A 15,629-nucleotide genomic window follows, 5' to 3' on the forward strand; every position below is an offset into this window, starting at 1 on the left:
TCCTTTGATTCATCTTCTTTCAATCAACCAAACAACCCCAATCTAACCACATCTCACCCTTCACGTTGCTCTAGCCCATCTCTTACCTGGACAACCTCACAGCAGCTTTCTAACTAGTCTCCTTGACCTCAAACTGGTCCGATTCCAACCCCCTCCCAACACAGCAACTCAGGTCATCCTCATAAACAGGGGCTGGCAACATTTTCTATAAAGGGTCAGAGAGTAAGTCTTTTCAGCTTTGGAAGCCAAACAGTTTCTCTGCTGCAACGGCTCAAGGAACACCCTGATAAATGAAAGCAGTCACAGGCACCATGGAGATGAGTGGGTGTAGCTGTCCCCTCTCTCCCACAACTTTATTTTTATTGATTTAGCCAGCTAAGGGTTGGATGTGGCCCACAGGCTGTAGGCCTGCTGACCTGGTTGTAGATCCTTCCCCTGTGTGAACCCCCGCAGTGGCTCCCGCTGCAGCCAGAATAAACACCAAGGTCTTTGCTCAGTCGAAAGAGGCCGTAGCCGGGACAACCGCTCCTCCAGCCGCCCCTCCTGCACCGGGCCGTGCCCTCCATCCCTGCCCGTCCGTCTTCCTGTCCTGGACTGTGCGAGGCTTGGGTCCACCTCACGGCCTCGGCACTTACTGTTCTTCCCTGCCTCTTCCTCACCCTACTGGACTCTGTTCCAAGGTCATCCCCTCTAGAAGGCCTCCCCTGACCACCCTCTCCCCTATTTTTCTTTATTCCTTTGGCCTGTCTCTTCTTCATCTTATTAGCACCTGACATCGTCACACTTATCCGCAGGGGTGTGAACTGCCTTTCCTCTCCCCCCCTGACCCGCTACAGGTGGGGGCTTCACGAGAGCAGGACCCGCTGCTGTTTCATCCCAGAACCGCCAGCACCAAAAACAGGACACGGCAGGTCGAAAGTGTGCAACACACTTTCACCGACTAACGGACGTCAGGCAAGTCACCGGACGTTTCTGGTTGTTTCTGTCACTAGTGGGCGTGAGATACCTAATTGCAAGGATCTCGGGGGACCCGGCCCACAGGCCTCAACACACAGCATCTCTCGGGCTTCCTGCTCTTGCTGCCACAGGGAGGAGGAGGAGGTTCTGCCTTAGCCTCTGGCATCTCTCCCTTCCAACTCAGCCAACATCGCTGAGGGCCACCCCAGACTAGACCCTGTGCCCAAGCCGTCACGTGCCATCTCTCTCACACCCAGCAATGCAGGGATGAACACAGCCACACGCACCGAGGCTCAGGGAGGCTGAGTGACTCACTGCAGAACCAGGACCAGAGCTGGAACTGGCTCCATGACCAGTGTCCCCCTCCCTCCCTTCCCGGGGCCACTGCTGCCTGGGTCAGGGGCGGCTCCCCCTGCAACGAGAGGGACAGGCAGGTCTTCAGGTGGGTCCAGCCCAACCCTTTCTGGAGGCTGAACTTGGGGTACACAGCCTCTGTGTGCCAGTTCTGAGCTGGGTGCTTCACAGACACCCTTACACTCGGTCCTCACAGCCACCCATTTCACAGATGCGGCAACTGAGGCCCACAGACCCGTTGCACATGCCCAGCTTGTCTCCCACCACTCTCAACCAAGGAGCACCTGGCCAGACCGAGACTTGGGTCTGGGGTGTGCAGGGAGGGGCCCCCTACCCGATAGGCCGCCTTGAGGCCCCCGTTGTCCGCGATGTTTTCGCCGAGGGTGTGCCGGCCGTTCACCGGCTCCCCGTTCACGCTGTAGTTCCCGTACTGCTCCACCATGCACTCGGTCTGCTGCTTGAACGCCTCCACAGACGAGTTCTTCCACCAGGGCCGGAGGTTCCCGTCCTTGTCGTACTCTCGGCCTGCGGGGTCAGAGGGGAGCGTCAGGCCAGGCCGAGAAGACACACAGCCAGAGCCCCGTGCTGCGGTCACGCCTCTCCTCCCAGGGAGAAATCAGCCAGCCACGTGTCCAGCCGTCTACCCCCCAGCACTGCGGAGATGAGGCCGGGCTGGGTGCTGAGGGACCTGGATGAATCAGCCGGTCTGGGGCGGTGTGGGGGATGGAGGAACGTGACCCGACTGAGGACCCACACGTTCAGTTTCGGTGGAGCTGGATTCACCGTCGAGGCTGGTGAGGGGTCTCTGACCCTGTGCCCAGCGGCGGGGTGAAGGTCACAGGAAGGTCCTGCCTCCTCATTCTCAGTCTCAGGGTCCCCGAGGCAGGAGACAATGAGGGGGATTCTGGACATTAGCTGGTGAGGTACAAACTCTTCTATTTGTTGTTGGACCAGAAAAGTCTCTGGGGTGGTGGAGAAACGTTCGCTCCCCACTGACTACAGGGGGGAGCGCTATACAACCCCCCCGCACTGCACACCCTCGGGGAGCAGGGTGTCCCACTGTGAGCCTGCCCAGTCCTCACAATCACCACATGATCACGCCCATTTCACAGATAAGAAGATAGAGGCCTGCCGAAATGATGGGGCTTGTGAGAGTCCACACAAATTGGTAGGTGCCTGGGCCAGTATTTTAACCTTCTATCACTTTCTGTCTCCAAGGCTAAGATGCATAAAAGCAAAAAAGCAGGAGTAGTGGGGCCAGGAAGCCAGTGGGGATTCATTTGAAGGGGACCCCGAGGAACCCGTACCTTGATCATCAAAAGCATGAGTCAGCTCGTGGCCCACGACGACACCGATGCCGCCGAAGTTTAAGGCACTGGAGGGGGAGAAACGGGGGTGAGGGTGATGCCATGTGCAGAGGGCCCACCACTTCCTCAGTCTGGAGACACAGGAGCTGGGCCCCGAGCCGGCCAGGGCCTGGAGAGCCGGCTGTGTCAGCCTGTGCCCGCTGCACTCCAAGCACCGTGCCAGGCACTGCCCTCTTGGGTCAGCGCAAAGAGCTAGGCCTCAGTAACTGACTATAAGGGGGCAAATGGAGGTGTGGGATTGTTCAGCCACTTTGCCCAAGGGCCACTCAGTCGGCAGAGAGCAGGCCTGGGGTTCAGATCCAGGCCTGTGTGGAATTCACTTCCGAGACTTCTCACCCTTCCCAACTTCCAAGCTGGGACTGTTCTAGAACACCACTAGAGGGGCACTCCCCTGTTTGGGGCTCCTGCCTCCATGATGGCATCACCGACTCGATGGACATGAGTTTGAGCAGGCTCCGGGAGTTGGTGATGGACAGAGGGGGCCTGGCGTGCTGCAAAGAGTCAACACGACTGAGCAACTAAGCTGAACTGCCTCCATGATGGGCCCCTGAGTGCCCACTATGTAGGGACTTTGAGGTCTAGGAGACCCCGGAGGGAAGCACAGGGAGTGAGTGTGTTGTTTCCATGGCAACGTCTCCTGGCCGGTGGGACAAGGAGCCCTCGGTGAGACAGGCTTGCAGGCGGGGTCAGCTGTGGGCTGACCCTGCTGTCAGGCTGGGCTGGGGGTCTGCTGAGGGGTCGCGGGGGTGGGGGGCGGGCAGGGAGGAGATGGGATGGAGCCCCAGGAGCGTCCTACTTGGGTGAAGAGCGGGTGTAGAAGGGCGCCTGCAGGATTCCGGCAGGAAACACGATCTCGTTCTTGGTGGGCGAGTAGTAGGCGTTCACCATGGGCGGGGTCATGCTCCACCTGCAAGCAAGACACTCGTGGAAGCTCCAACCCCATGGGGGATGGCAGGCGGGGACAGCCCATCTGCGGGGTGTCGAGAGCCCTGAAAGTGTGGATTCCCCTTGACCCCGGCCCAGGGCACGCAAGCACGAGGTAGCCCTGCTTTTGAGAGAGGAAACTTAGAAACACCCAAATGTCTGTTAGGAAGGAACTGGTTGAATTCGATGTCACATCGCACAGGGAGACCCCTGCAAAGAGCGAAATGCGGTAACTAGTAAGGACCTACTGTAAAGCACAGTGGTCAAGGCTTCTCAAGGTTCTGTCAGGCCTGTACGGGGAAAGAATCTAAAAAACAGTGGGTATGTGCATGTGGAGAACTAACTGGTTCGTCTTGTTGTACACCTGAAACTAACACAACCTTGTAAATCAGCTGTACTGCAATAAAAATTAAAAACCAAAAAAGAGAAAAGAACTCCCAGTTTTCCACCATGGTTGTACCATTTTACACCTCCACTTGCCAGGCTGGATATTTCCAGGTGCCTAGCATCTTCTTCAGCATTAGAAACTATCAACTTTAGCCGTGTTAGCAAGTGTACAATGAAATCTCATTTTACATTTCATTTCACTATTAAAAATGTTGAACATCTCAAAAAAAAACCACAAAGAACAAAATGGACCATTCTATACTGTAGAAGTCATTATTCTCCAGGCTCAAAAATGAATCTGCCAGCAGTTTTCAAACTGTGCTGCATGGACACCTGGTGAGATGGGAAGCCCCCAGTTCCCTCTCAGGGGCTCTGTGAGGCCAAAACTATTTTCATTAAAATACTAAGATGTTATTTACCCTTCCCACTGTGTTGACATTATACTGATGGGGGAAAGGCCACGTCGGGTAAAACTGCTGGAGCCTCAGCTGAGTCAAGGCAGTGGTACCAGTTCAGTTGGTCACCATGTTCTTCACCAAAAAAAAAGGTCTTTTCACTTAAGAACATCCTTGATGATGCAGCATAATAATTATTAACTTCGTTAAACCTAGACCCTTGAGTACAAGTCTCTTAATAGTCTGTGTGACCGGATGGGAAGCACTTGTAAGCATTTCTGTTTTTATTTCTTTTTTAAATCTTTTGGCCACACTGTGGCATGTGGAACCTTAGTTCCCCGACCAGTGATTGAACCCATGTCCCCTGCATTGGAAACATGGAGTCTTAACCAGTGGACCACCAGGGAAGTCCCAGCATTTCTGTTTTTTTTCACGGAATGCCATTTGTAGTTGAGAGGATGATGGGTGTTTGGCAGGCATTTTCTTGAAAATGAACAGAGTGAGCACATCACCTCAAGCAAAACAACTGACGTGGTTTGTCAGTTGATAAAACTGACAAATGATAAAAACTCAAGGTTTCAAAACAACTGAAATTTCAAGCAAAAACTTGAAAAACTGGTATTGGCCATGGCAAACTTGATAGCTGTCCAATACCTAGACTTTCCTCTGGAGGTCAGCAGTGATATTACCTGATGTGGATTTTTCTGGATATATAATATATAATGAAGATATTACTGTTTGGAAGATATGTGAAACTCAGTGAAGCATTGTTTTCCAAATCACCAATGCATGGCGTTACAAAGTCACGCATGGGTAAAGGAAGGATCCATTCAAAGGGCCAGACATACTGATGAAACATTAGTGTAACAGAATGTGAAACATTTATGAGCATGGCTTCAGGCTCTGCAGCGCAATTAACCAGATAATCTTATTTGCAAAATAGAAGCAGAGACACAGAGCCAAAAAACAAACCTATGGACGCCAAGCGGGGAAAGGAGGGTGGGGTGAATCAAGAGATTGTAATTAACATTCATATACTACTGATACTATGAATAAGATAGATAACTAATGAGAACTAGTATAGCTCAGGGAACTCTGCTCAGGTCTCTGCAGTGACCTCAATGGGAAGGAAGCCCGAAAAAGCAGGGATATATGTATAGGTATAGCTGATTCATTTTCCTTATGGTAGAAACACAATATTGTAAAGCAACTATACGCCAATAAAAATTAATTTTAAAAAAGTACTGCCTGTCACGTTTTGGAGTAGTATCAATGAAGGATGTGCACACGTATCAAAAAGACTTAAAATATTCTTTCCTTTTCTAACTACACATCTGTGTAAGGCTAGGATATCTTTACACATTTCAAAACAATATATTGCAGCAGGCTGAAGGCAGGAGCAGATGTGCGAGTCCTGCTGTCTCCCATTAAGCCAGACATTAAAGAAACTTGTAAAAAGTAAAACAATCCTTCTCTTTTTAGTAAACTTTAAAAAATAGTTCTTTTTCATAAAATTTTCAGAAAAGTCAGTGCAATCCCCATAAAGAAGCTTCTGGGGGTTCAATGATTTTTTTGAGCATAGAAGAGGCTCTGATGGTAGATATTAATGAAAAATTTGGCCTCCCAATGATTGTTCTGATATGAAGGACCAGTGGGGAGTGGAGTGAGACAGAAAGGATATTTTCTCCGAGAGCCTAGCTGGCCACTATGTCTCCTCCAGGTGAGTCCCACAGAGATGCATTAAGCATGGATACATTAATGACTAGGAGACTTAATTTAAACGGAAAAGTTTAAGCTAAAAGACTTCTAGTAAATTCACAACACTGGGGTAGTGCCTGCAGCATATTCTGGAAATAAAAGACCACTTTCTTGTATGTTTAGGGTGTACCGTGGTTGAAGACAGAAAAGAGGAAACAGAGATGTTCTAACCCCTGTTGTCCACAAGGGGGAACCAGGGGCAAAGAGAAAGAAGCGGCTTCCACCCTTTTGGCTTCCCTGAAGGCTCAGCAAGTGAAGAATCAGCCTGCCACGCAGGAGACACAGAAGCGGGGTTGATTCCAGGGCCGAGAAGATCCCCTGGAGTAGCAGCTGACAACCCACCCCAGTCTTCTTGCCTGGGAAATCCCGGGGACAGAGGAGCCAGGTGGGCATTGGTTCATGGGGTTGCAAAGAGTCAAGACACAACTGAGCGCGTGCACGTGTACACACACACACACACACACACACACACACACACACACACACACACCTTATCTGCAGACAATGAAGCAAAGGCTTGCACACCGCAGTGGCAGAGCTGGGCAGTGAGGTCAGGTGGACCCCCCTCTGCCAACAGGCCGGACACTAAGGATACAGGGACTCAGGCTGACCCTGGCTCCTGGCAGCCGAGCGGGATAACAGCAGTCCCCACACCCCAGAGGGCCGGCAGGACAGCTACATCCCCGCACACGCTTCAGGCTGGAGGAGCGCTGGGCCCCACACCCCTCTGCGGGAGCCCACGTCCCCCCAGCGAGGCCCAGGGACTCACTGATCTCTGTTGGGCGCTTTCCGGAGCTGGTCAGCAGTGACCCTCCAGGAGAAGTTGAAAAACCGCATGGCGTTCTCGAAGTAGAGGTCTGGCACGGCGGTGTACTATGCAGGAGGGAGCAAGCCACAGGGTCAGAGCACGCTCGGGTCCTCGGACGCAAACCCCGTCTTCTAAAACCGAGAAAGCTGAAACCCCGCGTGGCCGGGGCACTGGTCCGCAGGGCAGACAAAAACGGGGGGCTCGGGGCTGCAGGCTGAGGCTCTTTCCTTGGCCCTCATCCTGGCCGGGGGCTGGCATCCTCTCCCTTCAAGGACACACTAAGAGCTTCACCTGGGGCGGCCCAGCAGGGCCTCGGGGCAACAGGAAGCCCCTGCCATTGTGCCAGGGCCTTGGGTGGGCAATACGTCCAGCAGGGTCCAGAAATTTCTGCAATGATGGCCAGGTTCTACGCGTGTGTTGTCAGATATGGTCGACATCAGCCGCATGCGGCTCTGGCTCATTTCAAATGTGGTGACTGCAACCTTTTAATTTAATGAATTAATTGATTTTAATTCACAAAAGTAGAGATCTGTGGCTAGTAGCTGCCACACAGGCCAGCACAGATATCATAAATCCAGGGGGATCTGTGAACTATCAGGGCGCAGGCAGGCCTGCACCCCTTCTTCCCCATTCAGCCTGGCCTTTTGGCTCTTGCCACAGGTGTGAGGTTCTCTCTCAGGCCTGCTCTTTACATCAGGGCTCCAGTGAAAGGCCAGGCGCTTGGGGTCCAGACTCTAATCCAGATGGGGTCTGCCTGGGCTGTCTCCAGGAGCCCCTCATCTTGTATCATGATACCCTGGAGCATTTAAAATTATTCTCAAGGAAAAAGGCTGTGGATGAGTCCCATATTCTCAGCCGTAATTTTCATATTCTTAGGTTTTAAATATAACCATAATGAGAGGTTATTATAATTTCACAAATGCCTGAATTCACAAATTTCAATTACATGGTATAAAACGTTCAGGGCAGAAGCACAATCCACTTAACGGAGTGATTTGCCCAAAGCTCTAACCACCAGGGACGTATCAACTACCCTGCTGCCTGAATTAAGCTTAAACATGCATCTGGGGTTTAAGCTTCTTCCTTTCCATTAGCATTTCAAGGTCTGAACAAGAGGTCCAGGTTTCTCTGGGGGGGTGGGGAGAAGCTGGGGGACAGGAGGCAGGTCCAGGTTTCTCTGGGGGCTGGCAGGTATAGGGGCTCCACTCTGATGCTTTTAGGGATGCAGATCATCTCTACGCCTTCTGTGATCTGGTTGCCCCCCTCCCCCATTAACTCCCACTCACTGAATGGAGCGGACTGTGCTGTGCTGGCCAAGGGCTGCTGGTGGGTCCTGGGGGGCAGGGGCCACCGGCTGGCCCCAGGGAGGAAGGAGGAGAGATTGGCCCCCTGGTGCCCAGTTCATCCCCAGACCCCACACCACTTGACGTCTTGACAGTCATGGTGCCTCCACCAGCCCACCCACATCAGCCTCTGCCCTATCCCTGCCCCCCAGGGGCATTTCAGGAATGCAAGGGGGCAGAAGGCAAGGGAGCCACTCACGTCATTGAACACTTTGTCCAGCTCCTTGGGGTCCATGATAAAGTTGGGATACCCTATCATGTTGTAGATCGCGTCCGCCTGGGCAGGAGAGACACGGAGGACAGTGAGCGCCCAGCAGGGCTCTGTGGGTGGCGGGCTCAAGGTCGGGGCCCAGGGAAAGTGGCCAGGCTCCTCCCCGCGCAGGGCTTTCACGGCCCTTTCTCTTGTCTAACTTCTGCTTATCCTTGGCATCTCTGCCTCAATGTCAGCTCTCCCGGGAAGCTTTCCGTGGCCTCCCTGCTGCTCTGGACCATGTCCAATCCACCGTCACGTCGCTCTGCACCTCTCCCTTGCACACATTTTTTTAAAAATTATATTTATTTGGCTGTGCTAGGTCTTAGATGCAGCACGAGGGATCCAGTTTCCCAAACAGGGATTGAACCCGGGCCTCCAGCGCTGGGATCGCAGAGTCTCAGCCACTGGGCCACCAGGGAAGTCCCTCCCTTGCACACTTAGCACGGTCTGTTTCCACCCAGTCATTAATCCGAGCCACATGTTCACGGCTCTCCCCCCATTGCACTGGACTGCCCGCGGCATCCGTGGTGGGCTCACCGGATAGAGCCAGCCCCTCCTTCGTCCACCTCCTCCTCTGAGGTCGCTGCCCTCTGTGCGGGGCCCCTCCCAGCTCCCGGCCAGCCTCACCTTTTCCTTGGCCGATTTCCGAGTATCTTCATCCATCCACTTCAGGGTGCTCAGGCTCTCTTCAAATGCCTTCTTGATCTCCAGGATGATTTCGCTGGCCTGAAGAGACAGTCAGGTGTGGGCACTGACCTTGCCCATGGGCAGCGGGCATCTCCTGGAGAAGGATGCCGCGGGGCCAGAGCCTGAACTCAGATCCTGGCTCCAGGCCTCATGCTCCGAGGTGCTGGGCTGAGGAAGGGGGTCCACAGCCACGGTCCCCCAACCTCCTTCCTCTGAATGCTAGCATCCTGTGAGATGAGGCAGATTTCTATAAACAGGGCTCCCTGGTCACTTACACTCAGGGCAAGGTCTGGGAACACTGGAAAAGACTCTTATGGCAGGACTTATCAGTGCCTTTACTGAGCACCATGCCCTGTGATTCTTTTCAGAGATGTTAGGACATGTAGCTGTTCTCAGAGGTATCAGATGATGGAATTCCTTTCGGATGGACTGGGCTTTAAAATCTAGAGAAGCCGAGTTCTGAGGGGTGGTTCCAGAAAGATTCTGTTCAGGCTGGAGATGAATGTCAAAAGCAGATCCAGAGGCTGAAAAAGACTCCGGAGCAGAGGAAGGGGGAGTCGGGCAGCAGGAGGAGCAGACAGACTGAACACAGACAGAACTCGACTCAGAATCTGCATCAGCCACTAACAGGAAGGTCACGTAAGAGGTTTGAGTCAGTCTGCTAACCTCTGACTGCAAATAAAAATCTGTGCAGTTAAAGTTAGTAATAAAAATGGGACCAAAGGAAATCAGTCCTGAATATTCATTGGAAGGACTGATGCTGAAGCTGACGCTCTAATACTTTGGCCACCTGATGCGAAGAGCCAACTCTTTGGAAAAGACCCTGATGCTGGGAAAGACCGAGGGCCAGAGGAGAAGGGGACGACAGAGGGTGAGATGGTTGGATGGCATCACTGGCTCGATGGACATGAGTTTGAGCAAACTCTGGGAAGTGGTGAAAGACAGGGAAGCCTGGCGCGCTGCAGTCTGTGGGGTCGCAAAGAGTCGGACACGAGTGAGCGGCTGAACCACAAGAAGAATGACGTAGCAGCCACTGCTCCCTAAGCCCGTATTCTGCGCCAGCTGCTCTCCACGTGCACAGTGCCATTCAGTCTCCGCCTGCAGGACGGGCGCACCCACCTCCATGTCCATGGGGTCAGAGTATTGTCCCAAGACCCCCCACCAGGAAGAGATAAAGCCGGCATCCGGGCTGGGGCCCGGCTGTCTCCAGATGCTCAGCCACGGGAGTCCTCTGCCCGCCATCACTTCATGTCAAGCTGTCCTGCCAACATGACCTCTCTGGGCCCTGCCTACCCTTGGAGGTGGAGACGGCTAGACCAGCCTCCCTGGGAAGCCAGGAGGACTACATGAAATCCCACAGACAAAGGACCGGCCACTGTGATCATGCTCTCTCTTGTAGGTAACTCAGATTACGCAAGGCTTTAGAAAATGGAACCTTGGAGTTAGGGCTGGAGCCCTGGCCCGGGGGAGGGCTGGTCCAGAGCGGATGAGAGCGCGGCCTGGCAGGCTCACAGGGGTGGCGGGTGTGACGTCACGGCCTCCGAGCGCGGCGGGCACTTACTATGTTCTTGCTGTCCTCGGCGAAGGTCGCTTTGACGAACATGGGGCCCAGGGCGAAGCCAAGGGTGTTCTCTGTGTCACTCACACAAAACTTCCAGCGGGGAAGACAGGTCTGGAAAACACAAGTCAGAGGCGTTACTTGGCACTGTCTGTCCGGGAGGTGGGACAGTGGGGTCCGTGCTTCCGTCCAGAACTGGAGGGAGACCTTTCCTGACCCAGCGGAAGTTATTAGGGGATCACCCTAATCCCTGCCATCCATCGCTTCCTGCAGAGCGCTCCACAGATGCCGATATGTCCTACAGAGCCACCAAAACAGACCTGGGAGGCAGATGAGGACACAGACAGTCCGCAAGGGGAAGCCGCTGGTCCAGAGGCCCCCCGCAGCCGGAACCATGACATGCCGGACTCCATACCCCACGCCACTCCTCTCTCCTGGAAGATGCTAAGGATCCTGGTCGCAAAGAACCTTGGGAAGTTCCCTTTCTACCCCCCAAGTAACAGAAAACCCCAGAAGGGCTGCAGCCCCATTTAAAGCCTCTTGGAGAAAGAGCTGCCACCGGGACCCTGTGGGACTTGGACGTGTTCATCCGACCTCGGTCTCACCCACAAGCCCGCCAGCCCACAGGACATGCTGGAGGCTGGAGACGGGTCAGCTGGGCTGAAGCCTCACGGAGCCAGGCCTGGGGGCAAGCACCCAGGCTGGGGTCAGCGCTGCCCGCTCACCCACCCAGTCCGCGTGACCACAAGCGGTGGCCCTGCTCACACTACCCCCGCGCTGCAGAGGAAGCCGGGTCCTCTTAACTAGGAAGAACAGGTGGTGAAAACCACCCAGGCTCAGGGTAGCCTGCTTCATAATAGCCATCAACTGAAAACAAATGAAATGCCCGTCGACAGGCAGATGGATAAACAAAATGTGGTATTTTTATACAACAGCACACCACTTGGCAACAAAAGGAGAAGGGGCGATGGATAGACACAATGTGGATGAATTCCACTGCCGTTATGCTGAGCAAAAGAAGCCCACGCAGTGTGTGGTTCCATCTACACCCACCTCTGGGTGGGGCAGGGCTGGTGGAGGGACCGATGGGGGTGCAAGGGAACCTCCTACACAGAGCACTCTGGACACAGGGGTGATGGACACGCTCTCTACCTTGACTGGGCTGGTGGTAGCAGGAGTGATTTCACTTGTCAACTCTCACTGAACTGCATACTCAATGTACACATTTTTAGCCCAATCAGTTCAGTTCAGTCACTCAGTCATGTCCAACTCTTTGCAACCCCACGGACCACAGCACACCAGGCCTTCCTGTCTATCACCAACTCCCGGAGTTTACTCAAACTCATGTCTATCGAGTCGGTGATGCCATCCAACCATCTCATCCTCTGTCGCCCCCTTCTCCTCCTGCCCTCAATCTTTCCCAGCATCAGGGTCTTTTCTAACAAGTCAGTTCTTCACATCAGGTGGTCAAAGTATTGGAGTTTCAGCCTCAGCATCAGTCCTTCCAATGAATATTCAGGACTGATCTCCTTTAGGATGGACTGGTTGGATCTCCTTGCAGTCGAAGGAACTCTCAAGAGTCTTCTCCAACACCACAGTTCAAAAGCATCAGTTCTTCAGCACTTGGCTTTCTTTATAGTCCAACTCTCACATCTATACATGACTACTGGAAAAACCATAGGTTTGACTAGACAGACCTTTGTTGATAAAGTAATGTCTCTGCTTTTTAATATGCTGTCTAGATTGGTCATAACTTTCTTCCAAGGAGTGTCTTTTAATTTCATGGTTGCAGTCACCATTTGCAGTATTTTTAGAGCCCCCCCAAAATAGTCTCTCATTGTTTCCACTGTTTCCCCATCTGCTTGTATGTAAATTAGAGTTGGGCTTCCCAGGTGGTTCAGCAAAGAATCCACCTGCCCAGCAGGAGACTCAGGTTGCATCCCTGGGTTGGGACGATCCCCTGGAGAAGGAAATGGCAACACACTCCAGTATTCCTGCCTGGGAAATCCCATGGACAGAGAAGCCTGATGGCCTATAGTCCGTGGGGTCCCAGAAGAGTCAGACAGGGCTTAGCCACCAAACAAAAACAACAACAAATTATGCTTTAGTTTAAAAGTTTCTTAAACACCAGAGGGAAGAAAGAAAGAGGCCCTCCAGCCTTTCCTAAGTTCTTTCACTTCCTGGCTGTTAAATCCACTCAAACTCCCCCAGCCATGTGCCCCACCTGCCCCAGTTGCAGAGGCCGATCACTCAGGAGGTCAGGACCAGAGGACTGTAGCTCCTGGGTTCTGTGAAGGCTCCAGGCTGGGGCAGCTGAATGATGGAACAATTCTTACTCATTGTCTTCTCAGGAGATTCTCTGCATTAACCCATCCGTTCATGTCTGTGCTCATTAATTCACACAGCCAGTGTTCTCTGAGCAGTTCAGCTGTACCCTGACAGTGCTAGGTCCTGCCCTCAAGTAGCTCAGCTGAAGCACCCAGAACATCTGGGGGAAGAAGCAGACGCACAACAAGCTTAACAGCATCAGCAACAGTAGTTAATGCTTATTAAACGTCTACTGGGTACATTACCTTACCAACACAGGTCCGTCTAGTCAAAGCTATACGGACCTTTTCCAGTGGTCATGTATGGATGTGAGAGTTGGACTATAAAGAAAGCTGAGCGCCGAAGAACTGATGCTTTTGAGCTGTGGTGTTGGAGAGGACTCTTGAGAGTCCCTTGGACTGCAAGGAGATCCAACCAGTCCATCCTAAAGGAGATCAGTCCTGGGTGTTCATTGGAAGGACTGATGCTGAAGCTGAAACTCCAATACTCTGACCACCTGATGCGAAGAACTGACTCATTAGAAAAGACCCTGATGCTGGGAAAGATTGAGGGCAGGAGGAGAAGGGGATGACAGAGGATGAGATGGTTGAATGGCACCACTGACTCAATGGACATGAGTTTGAGTAAACTCCAGGAGTTGGTGATGGACAGGGAGGCCTGGCGTGCTCTAGTCCATGGAGTCGCAGAGTCGGACACAACTGAGTGACTGAATTGCACTGGATTCTGGGCCCTGTCCCCTAGAACCCTCATACAACCCTACGAGGCAGGTTCTCTCTGTGCTCCTTTGTGGAATGTGGTACCCTTTAGAGCAGACTTTGTGCAGATCCCCCTGCGTACTCCCAGTCAGCCCGCTGGTAAACAGGGCAGTGATGAGTTATCCCATTTTACAGAGAAAAAGACTAAACTCCCTGATCTAATGAAGTGATTTGCCCAAGGCTGTGTGGTTAGGAGACTCTTGAGAGTCTCTTGGACCCTGATGCTGGGAAAAATTGAGGGCGGGAGGAGAAGGGGACAACAGAGGATAAGATGGTTGGATGGCATTACCGACTCAATGGACATGGGTTTGGGTAAACTCCGGGAGTTGGTGATGGACAGGGAGGCCTGGTGTGCTGCAGTTCATGGGGTCGCAAAGAGTCAGACACCACTGAGTGACTGAACTGAACTGAACTGTGTGGTTAGGAACTTCCCTGCTGGTCCAGCAGTAAAGAATCTGCCTGTCAAGGCAGGGGACGCGGGTTGAATCCCTGGTCCAGGAAGATCCCACATGCCACAGGGCAACTAAGCCTGTGTGCTACAGCTACTGAAGCCTGTGTACCTAGAGTCCATGCTCCCCACTAAGAGAAGTCACCACAGCCAGAAATCGGAGCACTGCAACTAGAGAAAGCCCCTGCACACAGCAACGGAAGACCCGGAGCAGCCGAAAGTACATAAATAAAACTTTATATTAAAAAGGCTGTGTGGTTGTAAATTCAGATCTTCTGACGCAAAGTTCTGCGTTGTTATCTCCCTATACCGATGGACAACAGGACGCTCTATAAAGCTGTAGGAAATTAAAAGTGTTTTCCCACATGGAGGCCATTCCCCAGGGTCCTGTGAGATGAGGTCAGGCATGATCCCAAAGAACAGATGAGAAAACGGAGACTCGGAGGCACCAGGACTCCCCAAGGTCACACAGTAGAGCTGTGATTTGAGCTGTGCTGGACATAAGTTGGGCGGACCCGGCCGGGACCCAGAAGCAGTCATGACGGGGGGTGAGGAGGGCTGGAGAAGGAGAAACAGATAGGCAGTATCTTCCATCCCTCCACCCGGGGGCATCCAGCGACCCCCGGCCCAGAGCCTCGCACCTTCAGGGTCTCCCAGCCGCCCCTGCCTCTGCCCAGGCCTGCGCGTGTCCCACCAGCTCTCAGCGTCTCATTGGTCAGAGCGGCAGCTGCACTTAGCCTGGCCCAGGGGACTCTAAGCATAAAGTCCGGCAGTGTTATATTTAGCGGTTGTGCAACCCATCTCCAGAACTTCTCACCTTGCAGATCTGAAACTCTCTACCTGTTTGACAACTGCTCACTCTGCCCTCCCCACCTGCTGCCCCTGGCAACTCTCAGGACGCTCAGTCGTGACTTTTGGTTCCTGCAGAGCAGAAGCTGAGTGGTACGGAGCTTAGAAGGACAGGCTGTGGAATCAGACGTGCTGGGTTTGAAAACCACTCTCCACTTACGGAACTGCCAGGCGGCTCAGACAGTAAAGAATCTGCTTGCGATGCAGGAGAGCTGGGTTCAATCCCTGTGTTGGGAAGAACCCCTGGAGAAGGGAATGACAACCCACTCCAGTATTCTCGCTTGGAGAATCCCTTGGACAGAGGAGCCTGGACTATACAATAGTCCATGGGGTTGCAAACACTTTCACTTTCTCCACTTAGGAGCTGTGTGACTCTGAATAAGTCCCTTTGCCTCACTGAGCCTCGGTCTCCTCATCCGTAAAATGGGATGATGGTAGTAGTTTCCAACACAGAGCAC

General features: G+C 53.0%; 1 protein-coding gene across 3 annotated transcripts in view; it reads right to left on the minus strand.

Annotated features, from left to right (window-relative positions):
* ECE1 (endothelin converting enzyme 1) overlaps positions 1-15,629 on the minus strand; it is a 123,347-nt gene that overhangs the window by 3,970 nt on the left and 103,748 nt on the right. For all 3 annotated transcript variants that reach the window (XM_043909114.1, XM_043909113.1, XM_043909111.1), the window contains exons 11-17: positions 10,795-10,905; positions 9,174-9,272; positions 8,493-8,570; positions 6,912-7,015; positions 3,475-3,585; positions 2,619-2,686; positions 1,646-1,836 (exon numbers count right to left, since the gene is read on the minus strand). In XM_043909114.1, coding sequence (XP_043765049.1) covers positions 1,646-1,836; positions 2,619-2,686; positions 3,475-3,585; positions 6,912-7,015; positions 8,493-8,570; positions 9,174-9,272; positions 10,795-10,905 — 762 coding nt within the window. The remainder of the gene's footprint in view (positions 1-1,645; positions 1,837-2,618; positions 2,687-3,474; positions 3,586-6,911; positions 7,016-8,492; positions 8,571-9,173; positions 9,273-10,794; positions 10,906-15,629) is intronic.

This window comes from Cervus elaphus, chromosome 8, assembly GCF_910594005.1.
Source record: "Cervus elaphus chromosome 8, mCerEla1.1, whole genome shotgun sequence".
NCBI classification, from domain to species: Eukaryota; Metazoa; Chordata; class Mammalia; order Artiodactyla; family Cervidae; genus Cervus; species Cervus elaphus.